We start from the raw sequence: 23,189 nt of genomic DNA on the forward strand, positions 1-23,189 counted from the left end.
TGAAGAAGGTAAAATGCTGCTCAATGCTAGGCTCATACCAGCCTGAGATGTACATTTGAGAGAGCTCCATGATGTCTCTCTTCATACAGTCGAGGGAGGTACGTCTCAGGTCATTTACTCCCACATGGACTATAACAGAGTCATACTGTTAATTGTGGTCCAATGACCTTGAGTGCCTGTGTAATGCGGCAAATCCCAGCCTCTGATAAGCAACTGACCGTGACTTTCTTCTTACTCACCCATCAGTGTGCGTCATGATGGAGTTTCCAATGATTAGAATGCTGGATTGTGTGGTGGCTTGTCTTATGGGCTTAGAGGTAGAAGCTCCGTGAGATGTAGCTCTAGGTCTTGATGTGGGTGTTGTTTTGCAAGAGTGTATTTGGGGCTGCTGAAGGTATTTGTTATGTGTACTTCGTCTAGGGCTAGGAGGTCTTTGTGGTTTAGGAAGGTTACAATTAAGTTCCTCAGCATATGTGAGTCAATACGTCTGCTTTGAATTGTGTGTAACAGGTGGAACATGTGTACTATTGACAACCTTACTGACATTAGGAGTACTTTTATGTGAGAGCTTTGCCTCTAGTGACGCTGTGTAAATACATCTCTCACATACCATATCAATTTGTTTGAGAATTAACTGGTTGCCAGTAAACATGTGGCAATTTCTACATGGTCTCAGGATGCCCATTCCCACGAAGCTGGTAACGGAGACAGTAGGAAAGTTCATATCCACGGCAACATACCTTTTTTTTTCCCCTTGATTAGACAGTTGGAGTGAGAATATCAATCACTGTCAGGACTATTCGTTTTGCAACTATGGGGACATTGTCACTGCAAATTAATTGCCCTGTGTGCAACTAGGTATTGGAGAAATTTCAACTGTGCTTCTATAAAAAAAAAAAAAAAAGGTCACTCAAGGTGTCTGAGTCTATACACAGCACTGCCAAACACTTGAGGGGAAACTAATACATAGACTCTGAAAATTTAAGGATGAAGTATTTAGGAAGATATTCTGAAGCTAGAAACAAATAAAACAATACTTATCGAAAACAAAGAATTAACTTGTCAAGAATACTGAAGAGAGTAATCGCAAGTATGTCTACTGCTTGGCTACTACTAATGCTGGTCTCACCACAGCTTTACTCTGTTGGGATACAATACTCCTTTGCTTCTTTCACCAAAGCAAAACACTAGGACCAATCCCAAGATGAGAAGCAGGCCACAACCAGTTTAGTGATCCACAGTCTTGTCCCAGATGATGCTAGGGTCTGTAGGCTTGTAGCCTTTTCCTGGTAGATGACTTCAACAGCAACCAGACCAATTAGGAACGTTAAGCACAGTCACTCACTCTCCAACCAGAAAAAGTCAGGAATCAATGCACTCTGCTCCTTCGCTCACCAGGACCAAAATATAAGCACAGATTCCAAGCTGTCACCTATAAAGCAGTTATTAGGCTTTCTGGTGACCAGCAGTCTCCAGAAAGCTATGTCCCTGTACTCCTTTTGTCACCCGGAAACAACAGAAGCACTAATTCCAAAATGACTACTTGTTGAAGTGGTTATGAGCCAGTCATCCAAGTACGGAAACACTCTGAATCCTTGCAGTCTCAAGTGAGCTGCTACTACTGCCATGCATTTTGTAAACACCCTGGGGACTGTTGTGAGTCCAAAGGGCAGAATGCTGAATTGATAATGACTGCCTCTCAGTTGGAAGTAGAGGAACCTTCTGGAGCCTATTTTTATACAGTAATACGCATAATGAAGGTCTATTGAGCATATCCAGTCATCTTTCTTCAGAAAGGGAGGAAAGAACAGACTGTACAGTGACCATCTGGAACTTCATTTGTCAAGAGACTTGCTCAGTACAGAGAGATCCAAAATTGGTCTCCAGTCCCATCTTTTTTTTGGATCCTTCTTGGTAAGTCAGGACTTGCTGGATGACTGGTTTATCCAGCAGTTTCTGGATTTCTTGCACTGCTGAATCCCCTCTGATTGGGTGGAACATTGGGGATTTTCTTTTGAATGGGGGGGGGTGAGAAAAGGGAATGATACAACCTCTATATACGATCCGTTGCACCTATGAATCTTTTAAGTTAAGTTTAGCCAGGCATTTAGACGCAAGGATAAGTGTCCCCCTGACTGCCTCCAGAGGAAGACAATCAGGCTTCCCTTCAGGAACACTGAAAGGGCCTGCCTGGGAAAGAAACCCTGAAGAGCTGGTTTTCCAGACCACCCCTGCAATGAGGGTGGCATCTTCCATTTTGGTTTATCCCTCTGCCCCTAAGGGACCTCTCTCCATGTGTGTCTTGGTAAGGCCCTTGGGATCTCTTGAACCACTTTTTCCACAGCTTCTCTGGTTCATAGAAAATTACCTTTGTGGGGTGCAGAAACATAAGCCCACAGCAGAAATGGTCTTACCATCTGTCTCACACCTGGATAAAGTCTCTTACTTTAGGGCTGAACAAGGATGTGTCGTCAAAAGAAGCAGTGACGAAAGACTTGAATGGATCCACAAAGTTGCATAGACAAATCCAGGTGCGTCTCTTTATGGCTATCCCTGTACCTGCTGCTCTAGACATCCCTTCGGCTGTATGAGTGATCAGCCTCATGGACAAATTGGGCAGACTCCAGGGGTGGCTAAATGGATAGCCACTTTTTCTTGGACTCCCTCAGCTACAGCTCCTGCTAGGATATCTGACAGCTCTTTAATCCAATCCCACTGGAATCTGGTGAAATGTGCCAGAAATTCAAGACCTTATAGCAAAGGTTGATGAAGCATCGATCAGCTTCCCAAACATGTCCATAGCCCAAAACTCTCTACTGAACAGGACGGAGAACTCTCCTCAACAAGTTCCTTTTTAGTGGCTGCCACTATGACCACAGCATCTTCAGCCAACTCCTTAGCCCAAAACTGTTTGTCTTCTGGAGCGGAAAGCATCCTGTCTGGTCTTTCAGTGATGGGCTCAATGGTGTCTGGAACCTTCCATGACCACTGAAATATCAACTGAATGAGTTCATTAGTGGGTGGAGTAATCCAAGAGGTAGACAGTCGGGCGCTGAAAGTCTGCAGGAAAACGATTCTTCAGAGGAGGGGTTTTGGGACTTCCAAGCCACCCCACTGTTTTATAATTTCCAAGATGCCTCCAAATGAGACATTTTCAGGGGGTGACCATGGGGAACCCTTCCCCCTCATCGAAATCTGTGTTTTCAGTAACTGATTCCTGGAGGGAATCCAAGTGCTTCCTCTTGCACTTCTTTTTCTGAGGGACCTCCTCAGAGGGATAATCTGGGGAGTTATCAGAAGATGACAGTACCTGTGCCTGTGAAACCTGAGGCTTCAGCACCTGCTGTCCCAGTAGAGAGGCAGAAGGAAAAGAAAGTACAGTTTTGTACCTACCATAAATGTAGATGTTAGAGTGCTAATACAGCTGCAGTCATAACAGAGGGTTCTCCTGAACCAGCCGGCCATTTTCTTCAGTTTTCTTACCTCAGAAGGCAATACATAAATTTGTGTAATAAAGCAATGCCATATAATCAAAATACAGTAGTTGCAAGCAAATACACCATAAATGAATACCCCAATCAGGTTGTATGAGGAGGTGTTAGCCAAAAGGCTGCCCCAAGGGGGAGGGAGGGAAACCTGGACTGCAGCTGTATTAGCATTCGAACATCTACATTTATGGTAGGTAGAAAACTGTACTATGTTCATCGTGCATACAGCTGCAGTCATAACAGATGGGTAGAATCCCAAAGCTAAGAAAGGGGTGGTAGGCATTAGGTGGAACTAGGAGGAGCCAGGATGCCCTGCTAGACTGCAGTGGCAAAGCCTGCTCTAGTTTTGGAGTATAATGGTAGGTGGTAGTGCTTGGAGAAGGTATGCACTGAACGAAAGCTGCAGAGGTAGCTGTGACCCTTGTGGAGTGAGATCTGATGCCTGCAGGTACAGTTTTACCATGAAAAGAACAACAAAAGCGTATGCAGTGGGCTATCCATTTTGAAATTGTCTGTTTGGAAATTGGTTTCCCTTGAGCTCTATATAGCAGGACACACAAGCTGTTCTGATTTTTCTGAAAGGCTTTGTCTGTGTCATAGTAGTAACGTGTGTCTGTCTGTGTCCAAGAAATGATGTATCTATCCTCCCTTTATTTTGAGGATTAGGGTAAGGTAGGTAAGTGTATAGCCTGATTCAAAGCTACCCTGGATACCACCACTCTGTCCTGATGGAAGATGATGGTGATAGCCAGAAGGAAAGCTGTTTTCCAGGACAAATATTGCAAATCTGTTGAGGCAGCTGGCTCAAAAGGAGGCAAGGTCAGCTTTCTAGAATGAAAAATGAGGGTCCTCTGAGGAACTGTCTTAAGAGGGGTGAGAGAATAAAGGTTGGTTCAGTGTTGTATTCTGCAGAAATGGCTGAGCATGGATTTTGATGGAGAAAGAAAAGTCACTGTTTTAACAGCTCAGCTAGATACTGTAATATTGAGAGGTAAATTCAGTTTTCAGATTCTGGCCCTTTTTTTTTCAGGCCAGGCACAAAACCCCATTTTTTTTGTTTTCTTTTTCTAGTAGACTGCCTTCTGGCCTCCAAAATGACATTCTGCACCTCTTTTTTGAGAGTAGGGTCTGACTGAGTGTTTTCAGCTGACTGTGAAGAGTTTTGAAGCTGTGCTGAGTCAGAAGAAGAGGCATTAGGTACCAGTGCTGTCTTGGCCAGTCTGGAGCAATGAGAATCATCTTTGGTCTGTCTGCTCTGGTTTTTAATAGAACTTTGGGCAGCAGAGGAAGAGGTGGAAAGGCATAAACTGTCATTGTTGTCCAGCTGAAAGAGAAAGCGTCCACTCTCCAGGCCTTGGGAAGAAAAGTCCTTGAGCAGAATTTTGTCAATTGGTGATTTTTGTGGGAGGCAAAGAGATCTATGTCTGGCTTTCCCCATGCTTGAATTATCTCTGTAAAAACTTGAGGATGCAACTTCCATTCGTGTGGATATGTCATATGTCTGCTTAGGTTGTTTGCCAGCGTGTTTTCCTTGCCTGGGCAAAGTACTGTTGAAGTTAGCCATGTTCCAAAGTGACATGGCCAGCCTGCATAGGGGGTATGAATGAGTTCCTCCCTGTTTGTTTATGTACCACATTACTGTGGTGTTTTCTGTCCTTATCAATAGTTGACCTGGATGCAGAAGGTCTTTGAAAGCTATAATAGCATTTATTACTGCTAGCATTTCCTTTTGATTGATGTGAAGGTGCTTTTCTTTTTGGGCCCATTTGTGTGATGAGTTGATTTGCTTGAGGCTTGCAGAATGGTAGACCTGTGTTTGTTTGGCATGCTTCAGCCCACCACAGAAATTCCTTTTGAAGACATGGAATTAGTGGTATTACTGTTTCAAACTGTGGCTGTGTTGAGATCATAGGTTTTCAGGTACCATTGAAGTTTCCTCATATGCAGCTTTGCACATGGGATTAGTAGGATGCAAGATGCCATGAATCCCAGAGCCTGCAGGATTTTCCTTGCAGTCAGCCTGGATTTGCTAGTGTTCTGAAGTATTGAGTTAGTTGCCCCTGCTTCTCTGAGGTAGGCCATCTGGGTGTTTGTGTCCTTTTGTTGACTGTGTATCCCAGAGAATTCAACAACATTATAACAAAAGCCAGATATTTCCAAATATGGGTATATTTGTATTTACTGATGCCAGGCATTTAGATAAGCCAAAGGGCAATGCAGAGAATTGATAATGGGTTGAACCTGCAAGAAATCTGAGGTATCTTCTGCAATTTTGTCTGATTGGGACATGCAGGTATGCCTCCTTGAGGTCCAATGTTACCAGCCAAGACTCCTTGCCCAGCATGGGAAGAAGCTGCTGTAATGTGAGCATCTTGAATTTTGCAGTAAAAATGTGTTTAGGATGGATAGGTCCAAAATAGGTCTCCAATCTTTTCCCTTCCTTGGTACCAGGAATAGTCTGGAATAAAAACCTTGACCTGTTTAGTGAGTGGTACACCTCTTGAATAGCTTTCATGTCCATGAGATCTGAAATTGGTCTTTGTGCCTCTGCCCTTTGATTGTGTGGCAGGTTTGGCATGCCTCTCATTTTTTGGAAGGGTGTGAAAATGGAATCTGTAGCCTCTGTTTATAATGTCCAGGATCTATTTGTCTTTTGTGACAATATGCCAATTTTTTGAAAATAATGCCAGTTTTCCGCCTAAGGGTGCTGCCATTTGAGCCTAGCTTGACATGCAAAGGGGAAAGTCATTGGGCTTGCTTTCTGAATGGCTGCGAACTATCCTCACCACCTCTTTGGGTAGGAGCTTGCCATTGTCTGCCTCTAAACGATCCTTTTGAGATGCTCTGCTACCTCTATGAGGTCTGTTCGTGGCTGGAAAGGATCAATTTTTGGAAGGTCAATTTCTACTGAAACAAGGAGGTTGTACCTGTAGAAAATCTTTCACTGTTTGCATTGATTTAGCCTTTTCCTCCATTTTCTTTAATACCTCCTCAGCTTTAACACCAAATAATACATCCTTTTGTAGAGGGGTATCTAGTAAGTTAGCTATGACATGATCTGGTAAGGTTTGCTCCTTGAGCCAGGCATGTCTACTTATGACTGATCCTGTAACAGCAGCTCTACATGAGGCCTCTAGAGAATCAAAACCACATTGCAAGGTATGTTTACCCACTTGTTCTGCACTATGCATCAAATCCTGCAACTCCTTCAAGTCTGGTTGTTCAGGTTGTGACATTTTACTTCTCAACTGTGATAACAAAAACTGTTGGTACTTTAGCATATGGAACTGGCAGTTTAATGCCCTCATGGTTAAGGTGGCGGGGTGTATACCTTTTTTCCACCTTTCTCTAAGGATCTGGAATCTCGAAGGCAATGGATTTTAAGCAGTGGGAGAGGCCCTTAATGGCCCTGGGCTGTGAGATAGTTTCTGGGTCGTACACATCATCTAGTATGTCTAAGACAGGAGGTATAGCCAGAGGCCTGTGCTGAGGTAGCAGAAAATCCCTAAGCCTTTTCTTGGAATCTGAGTACTCTTGGCCTTCCCAGTGGAAGTGTTCCCTTAAGGTATGCAAGGGTTTCCAAATGAGTAATCCTCTATGGACTCCTCTGCATCAGAATCTTCAAAAGGGAGTAAGAATGTTCTTGTTCATCAGAGTGCTCTGAAATAATGGAGGCCTGGTCAGAGGAAGGATTCTCTCCCACTCTGGCCTTTGCTTTGGGCGGGAGTTGAGAACCTCTGATAAAATTAAATCCTCAGCCATTTTAAGCATCTGTTTTTAGGCATGGGGCTGGAGAAGGGCCCTGTGTAGCTTGTCTCTTAGACTGCATGGCTGCTTTAGACTTAGTGAAAGCCTTGATGGAAAAAGAGGAGGAAAGGTCTGAAGACACCTTGAGAGGAGGCAGACCTGTCTACATTGAAATTCACCACCAAGAAGACACCACAATGAAGTGTCGTCGTAGGCAGGGCGGGGCTGGCACTCACTGTAGAACCGAGCCACTCGTAGTCTGCTTTTAGACAAAACTGGAGTCAGAGTATCCGGACATAATATAGTTAAAATTTTTTTAAAAATAGTGCTTTGTTGAATGTAGCACAAAAGTGGTCTGGGCCTAAGCAAGGAATGCAGAGGAATGAAAATCCTTATCAATTAACTTTGTCTGACATGGGGTCTGAGGCAAAAAGTTTCCCCAATGGGGGTACCAGCTTTCAAAGACTGAAGAAAATGGCGTCGCTGGTTCTTTTTATACCACTGTCGACTGATGTCAGGAAAGAAGCGGGCGACAACCGGACCTAGGACCTGGAATTGACCCGGCCCGACCGAGGACTGATAGCAGAGAACCCATCTGTTATCGATGAACATCTAGAGGGAGGTATCTGTCCCAAGGGCGAAGGCATCGACTGAGTTTCTACAAGAGAAAGGGCCCACTGCATAGCCTCGAAGGCCGGCTCCCCTGAAGATGGAAGGAAACCAGAACAGAGAAGGACTGCCTCAGAACTGGGGTCACTCCCCACTTCAAAGAACTGACCACTGAGACCGAAGCTGGAGTCAAACTAACTCAAGTGAAAGCTCTCAGGAGCATGGATGGCTTCAAAAAACCTGTAGTTGGGACCTGTCCCCCAGCACCAGCAGGGTAGCCACAGCTCAGAGAGGTCTCTGGTTCAGAAACAACCGAAGAGCTCAGGGTAACTACTGGCTCCGAAGAAGCGAACTATGGAGCCAGTACAGTCAGTGCCAAGAGTTCCAGAACAAAGGACTCTAACACCGCCAAAGGAGATTAGAGGAGGAATAGTTAATGGAGTAAAAGAAGTTTTGGTACCAATACCCAAAAGGGTTAGTACCCAAGAGGAACCCGAAAGCCCTCTAACCTATAAAATTTTACTCACTAGCCTCTGCACATCGAGTTCTGAAAGGCTTTTGGTGGAATGGATGGATGACGTGGAAGAGTACTTAGGCCTCTGCAAGAATACCTCTTGAAACTCCCCAGCAAAGGGATCAATAGAGGGAGAGTATGTAGTTCTAGGCAAAGTAGTCTTGTCAGGTGAAGCAGCAATCACTTTTTGTACAAAGGCCATCGATGTCGAAGGGCTCGAAACTGCAATCGGTACTGGAATGTACATCAGCACCAGAGTGTCAACAGCAGAGGCCTTTGGTTCCATAGGAACTGTCGGATCAGAGTTCTTTTTTTTGGAACAGAGAGTTCTTTTCTTTAATTTTTCAATAGAGGATGAGGAAGAAGAAGAAATATCTGTCTTGGCTTTAATCTCCAACAGATAAGGCTTCATCAAAGGCTAAAGGGAGAAGTCCTTTAAAATAAGTTTATTCTACCTTTCCACTAAAGTGTAATGGCTGAAAGCATGACAAATGCTGCAGTCTTCCTGTAAATGGTGATGACCGAGGCAATACACACACAGTAAATCAAAGTCTGATGAAGGAATTTTAGGGCCACACTTCTGGTATTTTTTTAAACCAGTGGGGCCTTTACCCTTTTCAGCCATGTCAAGCAGAGAAAACAGAAAAACCTGCTAAATAAATCTCACTCCACACAACGGGGAAAGTGAGAGCAAAAATATATTATTTTTACTTATATTTTTATATTTTAACACGGAAGAAAAAGGGAAAGAGTGCATCAACTATGATAGTTTAGAAATACACAAGCGTGCACAAGAACGACAGAAGCTATGCTAGAGAGAGGGGAGAGAAACTATCAGCAATGACAGTGGGAATACACCAAAGTGTAAAGGGAAAAAGTATCAACGATGATACTCTTGAGAAATACACCAACAAAAAAAAGGAAAGGAAAATGGAAATGAGACAGAAAAACTACAAGAAAGAGAAATATTTCACCTAAACCCACTAGCACTCGAAAGTAGTAGCTAGACACTACTGTTTTCGGAAAGTGGCAAATGAGATCTGAAGTAACTGACAGATTTTTTGTAGAGGTGAAGCTCAAGAGTTTTTGGCTGGTGCGAGCTGTAGTAACAGCAGAGTTGATTCTGAGATTGGAACAAAACCCCATCTGCTAACATGAAGATTGCCAACATCAGATTAAAGAATTAACAAAATTCAAGGCTACAACTGGTATGGCAATCAGTAAAAATGAGCTTTATTTGCTGATTAAATTATTTTGCATTTGATAAATCCAGAAAAAGGATATTGCACATGAATTGATTCATCAATGCCCATATTTATGGGAACATGGCATGAAAGAAAATCATAAGGCCTTCTTTAGCTATGTTAGAAACCTAGGAGGAAACTCCCAGATATGCTCAGAACTAGTTCAAAATGATGTGAAGATTACTGATCCTACAGACATTGCCAACATACTGGCTGACAGGTTCAGTGCAAACTCCCCCCCCCCCCCAGCAGAGATATCGCCCCAAACATCTCCAGCCCAAGTGTGAACTGCTCTCTCCCAAAAACACAGCATACATGGGACCTGATGGTGTCCCCGGCTGTGTGCTCCATGAACTCAATGAGAATTAAACCCACAGCTAGGACAGCTGTTTAATCAAAGTCTTACCTCTGGATACGTTGCCCAGGGGGTGGCTTGCAACTGGTCTCCCCCCACTTCACAAACCTGCCTCCACCCACCCGACCCTGGAAATTTACCGACCCTTGAGCTGAAGCCTTATCTGCAAAGCCATGGAGAGGATCATAATGGACCTCATAAATAAAGACATAGGAATTTGCAGACTTTGGATCCAACAGTTTGGCTTTGTCAAAGGCAGATCATGCCTTTTAAACTTGGTTGACTTCTTTGAAACAGTCACCAAAGCCATTAAGGCAGTCCATACAGCCTAAAACTCATCAAAATGTTAACCCATACATCACAAGATGGGTTGCAAACTGGCTGAGTGACAGAACCCACAGGGTCAGAGTTGCTGGCGCCATGTCAGACTCAAAGCCTGTCACAAGTGGTGTCCCACTGGGCTCGATCCTGGGCCCACTCTTGTTTGGCATCTACTTTTCTGAAGTACAAGCAAACACAGGAGGTTATGGCTGACAAAGTTTGCAGATGACTGCAAACTATGCTATAGTAAAAAATACATCTGACACAGATATCATTCAGAAGGGTCTCACAGAAGCGGATAACTGGTGCCAGAGCCACGCCACGCCTGAAGTTAAATGCCAAAATGCATAGTCATACCCTTTGGGAAAAACAAGGTCACTAGCTACCAAATAGGTGGCAATCCACTGAGTACAGAAGAAGTTATCAGGGACCTGGGGACTCAGGTTGATAGTAGTCTGTCATTCGACACCCATGTAGCTAAAGTAGTTAGGAAGACCTTCTACATTACCCACCTTATCATGAAGGGATTCTCATCTAGATCAAGGGAGGTCATAGTCCCCTTACTCTCATCTCATCAGAACAATGATGGACTACAATGCCCCATTCGGGATGTATCTGACCCGACACTTGCAGCAGCTGGAGAGGCCACAAAAGTTCCTCACCAAAAGGATAAAGGGTCTCAAAAATCTGTCCTATGCTGCCCGACTGAAAGAACTCCAGCTCTATTCAGTCGCCACGCCTGCTCTCAGGTGACCTTTGTGCTAACATACAAGGCCATGTCAAACCCAGATTTGATGAATATGCTTCACCTCAAAATCTAGATCCATCAGAGCCACAAGGGCGGAGACTTAAAACCCGACGCGGCTATTAGGGGGCGTGCTGGAGGGATAGATTCATCACCCAAAGACTCCTATGCTGTGGAACAAAATCCGTACATGTGTGAGGCAGAGCACCTACTGGCCTTGTTCAAGAGAAATCTTGACCAATGGATGGGAGATGGATTACCTCAGTGTCACTGCTCGACAGAGGCACAGCAAAATAATGGGTATAGTTCCCCATACTAAAGGGGTGGCGTAAGCCACAAAACGATGGGCTAGGCTTGTAAATGCCCTCGGGCAGATAGCCTAGTATGAACCTATGAACCTATGAAACATTTAGGTGTATGGATTAAAATGATTCATTATGGCAGTTAAAGGTATGTGGGAAGAAACTAAAAATATAATACAAAAACTGAGAAGCTGGAAACTTTTGATTACAGACACAGACAGTAAGATTCAAACAGAAAATGTTGCTACTCCCTTTAGTTTTATATATCGGTCAGGCATGTTTTATCATAGAAGAGAAGCTCTGGATGATGATAAAGACTAGACGGAATATGGCAGAGTAAAATGATAAGCATTACATGGGATAAGTTCTCTCCTCCCATAGACCAAGATGGTTCAGGATTACCTGACTTGAAGAGATATTCTAGCTAAGCAATTAAAACGTACATACATAATACGAGCAGAAGGCTATACGTGACAGTAGAAAAAGAGGTTAACAAAATGTGGGGGGGGGGTCTGGATTTTGTATGTAGATCCTTAAGAAGAATAGCAACGATACAGAATATATTCGTAAAGTTGCAGAAAGCATTCTAAAAACTAGACCAACATGGGAATGGAAAAGATTTTGACAACAGGGATGACCACAGCTAGGGGGTATAGAAAAGTAGGCATGAAGGAGGTGGGATTTACTGGAAAAAACTGGCAAAAAAAAATTGAGCAGAAGTTTGGACTGCAGTTTAGAGACTACCTTCTCTTCCAAGGACTAATAACAGAATATAAGCAAAGAGAAAGAGATGGGTGATTATTAAATGAAAAAAACAGCTATAGTATTTTTTTATACTCTAGTAAAGAACACAAGTTGCTATTAAAATTGATAATTAGGTTATACAAAATATTGCTCAACTATTGCATGATACTGGTAAGAATGAATCAATAGGAACACGTTAGAAAAGACTGGGAAGAGGGAACAAAGTTGATGTACAAAGGAACAATGGGAGGACATCTGTATGGCTCCTAAGTAAAATCTAGAAGGTTTAGGAGTTTTGCTTGGAAGTGTCTGCATGGGTATTTTATACTCAAGTAGACTTCAGAGAATTCTTCCTCAGGTAGACAGCAAACCCTGGAGTTATGATGGGAAATAGACTGACACATACTTGGGGACATGTTTTAAGCAATGTAATGAACTGACATATTACCAAGAATTCCTTACAGAATATTTTGTCAGAAATGCTAGGCTGTAAATGGTTGCACCTAAGGAAATTATTCTTTTGAGCTGGGTATAGGATCTGAACTGTCCAGACATAATAAAGCTGCTACGTTTAATGTTACTGGTTGCAAAAAAAAGCAGCAATTACTGGAATATGGAAATCAAAATAAATGGAAGTGGGATCTTTAGAAAAGGGAAGGTGCAAATTACAAATACATGGGATTTGTGGAAACAATACATACAGAATGTTTTTTGGGAGGAGTAAAATTTAAGGAAAGGCAAAAACTAAGGAATTTATGTAATGGAGTGAATGAAAATTGTTAAAATATATGCACAGTAAAAATAAAGGAATGTTTTTTTTTCTTCTCTATTACTATATATGTATTTCTGCCAACTTAAAAAAATAGAAGTTATGTACCTACCATAACGTTCCATGTTAGTTGTCTTCTTCTCGCCTTCTTTCTTGCTGGATGGGTTCGGAGCCGATCCTCGGCTCCGACTCGGCCACTCTAAAAGCTCGAGAGTTAGTTCCACCGGCTCGAGGCTCCCCTTTTATCCCACAATGCTAGGCGGTAATACCTCAGATCTCATTTGTAAGCTAGGCCCAGCCAGGAAAAAAATCCAGAAACACTGGAAAGGGGAAACCCACCTCTATAAAGTGACAGAAAGAAGGTGACCTAAAACCTGATGAGGGAATATATACATATTACAGTATATACATATATACAAATAGTGGTGGTAAGAAAAAAAGGTCACAATCAAGCTCCTCTAGGTCTGTCCAGGCTAGGGGGAAGGAGGGTGGGACGCAAGAAAGAAGGCGAGAAGAAGACAACTAACATGGAACGTTATGGTAGGTACATAACTTCTATATGTTAAGTTGTCTATCTACTTCATTCTTGCTGGATGGGACCGTCCTAGCACCTTGTCCCGGGTGGCCTATCGGAACAGACTCTTGAGTACAGTGGAACCAAAGTTGGCTCTGTGTCTAGAAGCTAAATCCAACTTATAGTGAGAAATGAAAGTATGAGGAGTAGCCCAAGTAGCTGCAGCACAAATCGTATCAATAGGCAGCCTGTCTTGGAAAGCTATGGAAGTAGCCAAAGCTCTAGTTGAATGAGCCTTAGGTTTGTTTGGTAACTTTTGATGCCTGATCTCACATACAAAAGAAATCAAAGATGTAAGCTATCTGGAGAGATACTTTCGAAACTGGAAGGCCCTTTCTGCCTTCTGCATAAGAAACAAACAGTTGGTCAGACTTTCTGATTTGTTTGGTCCTGTCTAAGTAATACCTTAATTGTCGATGAACATCTAGCCAATGTAATTTTTGTTCTGACCTGTTAGAATAGTTAGGAAAAAACACAGGAAGGTCAATGTTTTGATTTAGGTTTGCGGAGGCTACTTTGGGTAAGAAGGATGGGTTGGTGCGTAAGGATACCCTATCCTTATGAAACAAAAGGTAAGGGGATCGACTACAGAGTGCATGAAGTTCAGAGACTCTTCTAGCAGTAATGGCTACCAAAAGAGTGTTTTCCAGGATAGCAATTTCATTGAACACGAAGCCGCAGGTTCAAAGGGGAAGAATCAAAGATGTGAGAACCAAGTTAAGGTCCCAAGAAGGAGGAGGATTCTAATAGGAGGCTTGAGAAGAAAAACTCCCTTCAAAAGGCTTTGCAAAGTTTGTGAGACATGATGGCAGACTCTGGGATTCCAACATGAAAGTTAGATATAGCTGCCAAGTGGGCCTTAAGAGTAGAAGGAGACGAACCTGAGTGGAAAAGTTCGGCTAAGAAATCAAGGACGATTGAATAGAAGCAGTGAAAGGGTCTATGTCCCTTCCCTCGCCCAATAGGAAACGTTTCCACTTACTAAGATAAATCTTCCGAGTGGAGGTTTTATGGGAAGCTATTAAAATATTTCGAACTGAGTGAGATATTAGAGGAAGCCTGGCTAGGGTTGGAATTGGAGCAACCATGCAGTGAGGTTCAGAGAGGGGAGGGAGCGATGTAACTGACCCGACTGATGGGTCAAAAGATCTGGAACTGGGTCCAGATGCCAGGGTTGCTCCAACAGAAAACGGTTCAGAAATGGGAACCAAACCTGTCGAGGCCAGTAAGGTGCAATGAGGATCAAGGAAGCTTTCTGAGCGATGGCTTTCTGTATCAATTGAGAAATCAGTTCGAAAGGAGGAAAGGCATACAGAAGTCCCCGGGGCCAATCTTGGACTAGAGCGTCTCTGCTGGGATGGCCTGGTTGGGGAAAGAGAGTGAAATAATTTTCGCACTTGCTGTTTTGGTGAGTAGCAAAAAGGTCGCAGCAAGGCTGGCCCCACTTTAGAAAAACTTTCTCCAACACTGAATTTTTCAGAGACCACTCGTGAGGCATGAGAATAGCTCTGCTCAATTTGTCCGCAATGACACTGGACTTCCCGGGAATGTGCATTGCTATCAGAAACCGCTGAGAAGAAATCACCCATTGCCACAGTCTGAGTGCCTCTCGACATAGGGGGTAGGATCTGGTTCCGCCTTATTTGTTGATATACCACACTACAGACATGTTGTCCATCTGAATTGCTATCGTTCCTATCGGAAGAGAGTCTTGAAGGGCCTGCAACGCTAAAAGCACTGCTCTCATCTCTAGAACATTTATATGCAAGTGGCGTTCGTAAGATTGCCATATGCCCTGGACCATCCTGCCCTGATAATGCCCCCCCCCCCCACACACCCGATCAGGGAGGCGTCCGTTGTCAGAGTAGCAACCGGAGGGGGAGGAACAAAGAGTCTTCCTAAGAAGAGCTGGGGGGATGTAATCCACCAAAGAAGGTGATTCCTGCATGCTTGAGTTATCACAATGGTGTGGGACATTGGAAGTTGTTGGTATGACCATTGTGTGAAGAGCATTCATTTTAAGATTCTCATGTGAAATCTGGCTAATAGAAGAAGAGGGATAGCAGCTGCCATTATCCCCAGTACTTTCAGGACCAGTCGGGCTTTGATTTTGTTGCTGTGGAGGAGAAGAGAGACTTGTTTGTGTATGTCTGCTATCCTCTGGTCTGTGAGGATGGCTGACATGCTGACTGTGTCTAGATTTGCGCCTATGAAGGTAATAGCACGGCAAGGCGACAAAACAGACTTTTCGCAATTTATTGAGATACCTAGCTTTCGACATGTGCGAAAAGTGTAGTCTCTGGCAAGTAGTAGAAGATGCTTGGTGGGGGCTGTAAGGAGCCAGTCGTCTAAGTATGGAAACACCTGGAATCCTTGACGTCTCAGATGAGGCGACCACTGCCATGCATTTGGTAAACACCCGGGGGGCTGTGGTGAGTCCAAAGGGCAGGGCTCTGAATTGAAAATGACTGGTTCCCAACCTGAAGCGGAGAAATCTCCTGGAGCGTCTGTTCATTTTTATATGATAGTACGCATCCTGGAGGTCTATAGAGCACATCCAGTTGTCCTTCCCCAATAGGGGTAGGATGGACTGCAGCGTGACCATCCGAAATTTTGTTTTCTTGACAGACTTGTTCAAGTTGCTGAGATTCAAAATGGGTCTCCAGTCCCCTGTTTTCTTTGGAACCAAAAAGAATTTGGAGTAGATTCCGGATCCTTGCTGGTCTGCTGGAACTGGTTGAATGGCTCTTTTTGCAAGCAACTTTGAGATTTCTAACACTGCTTGCTCCCTTTGAGTGGGTGGAACATTTGGAAGGGACTTTTTTGACTGTTTTGGAAAGCGAAAGAATGGGATGGAATAGCCTTCGGAAATGACAGACTGTACCCACTTGTCTTGAGTTAGGGATCGCCAGGCTTCTGGGTACAGTGATAATCTTCCCCCGACTGCCTCCGAAGGTGGACAGTCGGGCAACACCTCAGGGATGTTGAAAGGGCTTGTCAGAAAAGGTTTCTCGATTGCCCTGGTTCTGGACCCCCTGCCTCTAGGGCGTCTACCATTATTGTTCCCCCTCTGCCTCTGGGGAACCGACTCTGTCGTCAGGCAAAGCTCCTTGAGATTGTTTGGAACCACATCTTTCCACCCTTCTGGCCCTTGGGGTAAGGCCTAGAAGGAGTAGAAAACGGACTCCGGCGGCAGAAAGAGTTTTGCTATCAGTCTCGCACCTTGTCAGGGTTTCTTTCACTTGAGGACCAAAAAGGCGATCCATCAAGCGGGAGTTAGTGAAAGACGTCTTGAAAGGGTCCGCAAAATTGCATAGTCGCATCCAGGCATGCGGCGTGAGCCACACCTGTACCTGCGGCTCTGCTCGCTCCATCAGCCGCATATGAAAGGAGGCGCATGGAGGAGTTAGCTATCGAATTGAGGGTAGCCAGCTGGCCGTTCATCTTATCCTGGAAACCCGCAGCTGTTGGATCCTTGAACATCTCACTCGCTTCCTTGTTCAAGTCTCTCTGAAGGCGAGTGAAATGACAGAGGTAGTTCAGCGAACGCATCGAAAAGGTCGCTGACGAGAACATCCGCTTCCCATACCTGTCCATAGACCTAGATTCCTTGTTAGGAGGATGGACAGGCACTGAAGGATTAGCTAGTTCCTTCTTGGTGGCAGCAGCCACCACCATAGCATCCACAGAAACTCCTTTGGTCAAAAATTGTTTGTCTGCTGGGGCCATAATAAACTTTGAAGGTCTCCTGGGGGTGGGGTCCACAGAGTCAGTAGCCGTCCAGGCCTTTTTTGCTACCACCTGCATGAGGGGGTCAAGGGGGCACCCAGGAGGTGGAAGGGCGAGCCGAGCGCCTCAAGATACACAGATTCATCCTCTGAAGGGTTGAGGGCTGGCCAATTCCCCCTCTGTTTTAAGATCTCCAGGATGTCTGCAAAGGAGACATCTTCAGAGGGGGAACGGGGGGAACCTTCAGAATCCTCTAAATCCATGTCAGAGGTGACAAGACTCGGGTGAGTCTATGTGCTTCCTCTTGCACTTTCTCTTCCTAGGGGGCTCTCCTGCCAATTCAGGAGAGGCCTCGGAAGAGGAGGAGATCCCCACTGGGGACTCTTGAGGAGCTGGCTCTCTGCGATCCGGGATGAGGGAGTGACTAGAAATTACCTGAGGCACCGAGGAGGGAGGGGCGGACGGAGCCGACTGTGGAGTTGAACCAGGTTCCAACACACTCTGCATGACCTCGAAAGCACCCCTGTCAGGCAGAGCCAGAGGTCTCCGCTCCGAAAAGCTGAAAACCTCCCTCGGCACCGACAGTGATGGCTCCGAGGCCGATGTCGGAGCCGAACTCACCTGCCGAAGCTTACCGAGAGAGAGCGGGGTCGGACAAGGGTCCGATGCCACTCACCCCCTCGGAGCAGACAAAAGAAGTCCGGCGCCGAGATTCCTCCAATGAAGAAATCGGAGCAGACGACAGCACCGAAGACAATTGTATCGGCTCCGACGCTGCCACAGTCTCGGGTCCGAAACGCCCCGGCTCGAACTCAAAGGAGTCGGAGGAGGAACATTTTGAGTAATAGGGTTAAGCATCGACTGATGAGTCGGGCTCTGAAGCATTTGGGCCAGTGCCTCGGACTTAAGAAGTCGACTCACTACCCTCTGAAGGTCATGATCTGAAAGTCTCGACGACCTAGAGGAGTGAGACCTATGGCTCCGTTCAGACAGCAAGGGAGATACTGGAGCCGAATGAACGGAGCCAAGAGACGGTGACCTACACCTTTTCTTAGTTGTCGGTTCCGATAACCTTATCGGAGCCAACTCAGTGATTTCTAATACTTCGGCTCCGGCCGGAGCCGAGGAAACAGAAGAAATAAGTGTTCGAGCCTCATCGGCCCCGGCCAGAGCCGATGCTGTAGCAGACTTCGAAGCCCTAGGTGTCGACTCAGAAGCTGGAGCCGACGACCTAGTAGGCTTGGAGGGTTTGCCCGAAGATAAGAGTCGGGGGACCCTCAGGCTTCAATAAGCCTTGTAAGATAAGCTTATTTTTCCTTTCCTGCAGGACTCTAGGGCTGAAGCCATGGCATACAGCACAAGAGTCCTGCAGGTGCAAAGGTCCCAGGCAGTACACGCAAGAAGTGTGACAGTCTGTCAGAGACATCTTCAGACAGCACGAGTCACACTTCTTAAAGCCTGAGACCTTTGAATCCTTAGACATTACTAAGATATAAAGTGTAATCACCACACAGACACAAACACACCGATTACACTATCCAATAAAAAATTAAATTAAACTAATAAATTTAGTTTTTTTAATTTCTATTTTTTGATCCCTACAAAAAACACACATACACTTCACTACTAATAAGGGGATGGAAGGGCCCGAAGGCCTAAGGAAAGAACTCCTAAGTTCTTGAGGTAAAAAGGGTGGAGAAACTGGAGGGAATGGATAAAAAAACTATTTAACTTTGGAAATTATCAATAAAAACTAAGTTAAAGGGGTTTAAAATAAGTTTTAGATTGCTCTAAACAAACTAACCTGAAGCCGGTTGGAACAACACACCTCGATCGCTGTAGCGGCAAACGAGATCTGAGGTATTACCGCCTAGCATTGTGGGATAAAAAGGGAGCCTCGAGCCGGTGGAACTAACTCTCGAGCTTTTAGACTGGCCGAGTCGGAGCCGAGGATCGGCTCCGAACCCATCCAGCAAGAATGAAGGCGAGATAGACAACTTAACATGCTATGTTTAATAAAAAATGTTTAAAAAAAAGATGTTTGAACTGCATGATCACTGTTGACAGACTCTGCAACCCTCTCAAAGAAGTTATACCGAATTAATTTGTCAAGATCTTCCAATAGCAAATCTTACCTGATGTGATTCAAGTCTAATGAGGTATTTGATAAAGTTTATATAAGGTCAGTTATAATATGTTCCATGGCTTTTCAGGTAGGACACGTCAAACTGGTGAGTCTAATTCCCAAGGATTGGTGGTAGAGCCTCCCTTGCGGTGAGAAGACACCACTGCAGTGCAAACATCATGGACAAAACCCATAGTTAGACTTCAGTTAAACAGTTGAGGGGGTCAATCTGCTACAGCATCCAGAGCATGCTTAGTACTGCTCATTAAACAAGCACATCTACTGTCAGGTCCCAAGAAATAAGCAGTTTTGTTCTCAGAAAACAATTTCAGTACATGTTCCTTTGTGATAACAGAGGTTTTAAGGGATTTAGGGATGTATGGATTTTGACAAGTCGTCTGTGGGGTAAAAACAGCACTAAATTTGTTTGCTAGTACATTGGCAATGTCTATAAGGTACAATCCTGAGTATGTTCAGTGCAATGTTGTATATTAACTTCTTAACTTCCCAATGTAGCCGAAGAATTTATGTCATTGGTTTCAGTTTAGTAGATCTAATCGTATTTTTCAAGGTTTTAGTAATACTTTTATCTTCTGTAAATTCTGATACCACATTTCAGAAAGTAACCTGTATTGTTTCCTCATACCGAATACCTGAAAATGCATTCAAAATAGAAAGCGTCTGCATAATACTTTACTGTTTTGTTTAATGTGAATAAAGCAATGTGGCTTGCCTCTGAAATGAAACAAAACTAAAACAAAGATGTACCTTGCTGAAAGGGTGTTTTCCTGAAGCGATGTCTTGGAGGAGTTGTGGCGTTTCTCCCAAGTGATCATATGTGTATGTCAGGTCCACCCGGGTGCCTACAAGAGCCACGTGAAGGTCATTATGGAGCCAACTGCAAAAGAGGTTAACAAGAAAGGCAAAATAAGCAGTAATATGACTAGCAAAGTTCAAACCTTTGACATTCTAGTTTAAGACAATATTCTATAAACACACAAACATGTACTGAAAATAAGACTACAGCCAAACTACTCCAAATGATGGTTACAGCTAGCCACTATGCAGATAAACAAGGGGGAATTATTTATGCTATTTTTAATTATCTTAAGTAATTTTACAGTTCCTTCTTCTGCACTTTCAGGTACGTTCTAGGGCTCATCTCAATCTACTATATACTCACCCCCTGTGTTTCTTCAGACAATTCCACCCACTCAGCATATACAAATTCTGAGAAGTAAACAGCAAGTCAACTACTGAACTGCTTACTCGTCTGCTTAATTACACATCTTGTGTAGACCTGGCCTTTTATACGCTTGGTGGAAAGGGACACGTCTTTAAAGTGACCAGTAAATGAAGCCAAATACATTCCACTGAAATTCCAAATCAGCAAATCAGCTAAAATCTGGTCACGGGATGGAGGTCACTTCAAGGAGGGTTGTCATCCAACCTCAAGAATCAAGTGACCCTGGAATGTATACAAGTAATAGGGGTGTGGGACAAAGTATACAGCCACATATGGAAACTAAAGTCTTCCACAGGAAAACTATTTTAGTTATTTTTTTTTCAAATGAGCAGTGTCAACATCTATCTATTCAGGAAAGTTGCATCTTGTCACAAATCCTAAACCTAGCCTTAAAATCAGTCCAATGGCACATTTCAACAACAGGTTAAACAGATGTATTATCTAAATTAACTCAGCAGTGCAAAACATTGCCTATAGGAAAGACTGTCCTGTTAATTACACAGCCTAAATCTGTTTCCTTCAAACCCATATTTTGTTAGCAGTACTAATATGACTGTCTTCCAAGCACTTATATTTCATTAGACTTATTATACACTGGAAAAGGCTTCATGGCTTTCTACCAAGTACATGTGCAATAAGAGCTTCTACGACCATACCTCTCCACCATTTAAAATTTTGCTAAACTTATCCGATTTTGCCTAATATTTTACCTTGTCCCTCAAACTTTTGATTTTCTATTAAATTACTGAGGACCACAGTCAGTCAATATTGTCAAACAGTTCCATACATTTTATTTTTCATAAAATGCATGTTAATGAAAAACCTGCTGCTTTAGTAACTTTTTTTTCACATGAATTAGGGTAATACTTAAAACTGTACCCGATTTTGGTAAAAATGGGAAAAAGGAATTGAGGGGAGGGAGGGATGGATGGATTACCCTAAATGTGCATGTATATTCATGCAGGCACTTGCTGTACATAAACTGTATTTTAATATGTGAGCCGCAAGGTTTACATATTTCACAAATTTATGTTTCATCATGTTATGGCTTCCCTGGATGTATGTAAATTTATATGGACTAAAAGTTAAGCAGATGACTGTTCTCACATAAAAAAGAAGAAGTTATGTACTCACCATAACGTTCCATGTGAGTTGTTCATCTCGCCTTCATTCTTCACTGATGAGTTCAGAGCCGATCCATCAGCTCCAGTACAGCAGGTTGCAAAGCTCGAGGTTTACCAGTAGCTTGAGACCAAGCCCCTTATCCCATGATGCACTGTAATTACCCCAGACCTTGTTTGCTGCATGTACTATAGCCATATAACTGAGCTACCCTCCCATGGAGGGTAAGAAGAATTGAGCACCCAGGATGAGACCAACCTCTAGGTCAACTATCAGCCAGGAGGGGGAAGGAGGGAGGGACGCAAGAATGAAGGTGAGATGAACAACTCACATGGAACGTTATGGTGAGTACATAACTTCTTAATGTGAAGTTGTTCAGGCTCGCCGTTCATTCTTTACTGATGGGTAGTGCCCCTAGCACCCTCAATCACGGGTGGCTCACGGGAGTACATTCCACAGGACTGTAAACCCAAAAGAAGCCCTGTCCCTGGAGGCCTTATCAACTTTGTAATGAGTGATAAACGTAAGAGGTTTTAGACCAAGTGGCTACAGCACAAATGTTATGAAGGGGCAATATGGCTTGAAATGCAGAAGATGTAGAAACTGCTCTAGTTGAGCGAGCTTTAATCTTGTGTAGTAAGGGCATATTAGCAGCTGAATAAATAAAGGTGATACAATAGCCATTTAGAAAGTGTTGTTTTAGCCACTGGTCTACCTTTTCTGGCTTCAGAGAATGACACAAAGCTGGCCTGATTTCCTAATATCATTTGTTCTGCCCAAATAAAATCTGAGCTGTTTGTGAACGTCAAGTTTGTGCAGTATATACACTCAAATTTATTGGAATGGTTAGGGAAGAAGACTGGTAACGCAATGATTTGGTTGATATTAGATTCTGAACAAACTTTGGGCATAAAGTAGAGGGTTTGTCCTAACAGATACTCTATCAGCGTGAAAAATCAAATAAGGAGGGCTGATAGATAAAGCTTGAAGTTCTGACACTCTGCGGGCAGAAGTAATAGCTACCAGAAATATGGTTTTCCACAACAAAAATTTGAGATCACAAGATGATGCTGATTCATACAGGGGGAGAATTATACGAGACAGCATAAAGTTTAGATTCCAAGGACAATAAGGAGTTTTTACTGGAAGCCTCATATGAAAAGTTGCTTTGAGAAGGGCCTTGGACAACTTGTGGAACCTTATATGTTTAGCCCGTTGGCTCAGAGATGAAAGTTAGATATAGCAGCCAACTGGACCTGAACTGTTGCGTCTGCCACTCTTTTATTAAAGATCATAGTCAAGAATTCTAATATGGACGTCAAGGGGGCTTGATAAGGATCGATGTTCTGCTTAGAAGCCCATATGGAAAATCTCTTCCACTTACTAAGATATAATCTTCTGGTGAACGGCTATGAGAAGACAAAAGGATCTGTTTTGTCTCATTGGAAAAGTTATGAAGCCTGGCTATGTGTGGAACTGGAGCAGCCATGCTGTCCACTTCAGTGACTGCAAGGAAGATGGAGATCCCCCAACGAATGTGTCAGAAGGTCTGGAA

At 43.7% G+C, this 23,189-nt stretch overlaps 1 protein-coding gene across 1 annotated transcript in view; it reads right to left on the bottom strand.

Annotated features, from left to right (window-relative positions):
• Positions 1-23,189, bottom strand: part of NDUFS1 (NADH:ubiquinone oxidoreductase core subunit S1) — a 1,309,138-nt gene that overhangs the window by 664,033 nt on the left and 621,916 nt on the right. Inside the window, exon 13 of the mRNA XM_044075860.1 lies at positions 20,035-20,164. Coding sequence (XP_043931795.1) covers positions 20,035-20,164 — 130 coding nt within the window. The remainder of the gene's footprint in view (positions 1-20,034; positions 20,165-23,189) is intronic.

Source organism: Protopterus annectens, chromosome 6.part1 (genome assembly GCF_019279795.1).
Source record: "Protopterus annectens isolate FY-2018-M chromosome 6.part1, PAN1.0, whole genome shotgun sequence".
Lineage (NCBI taxonomy): Eukaryota > Metazoa > Chordata > Ceratodontiformes > Protopteridae > Protopterus > Protopterus annectens.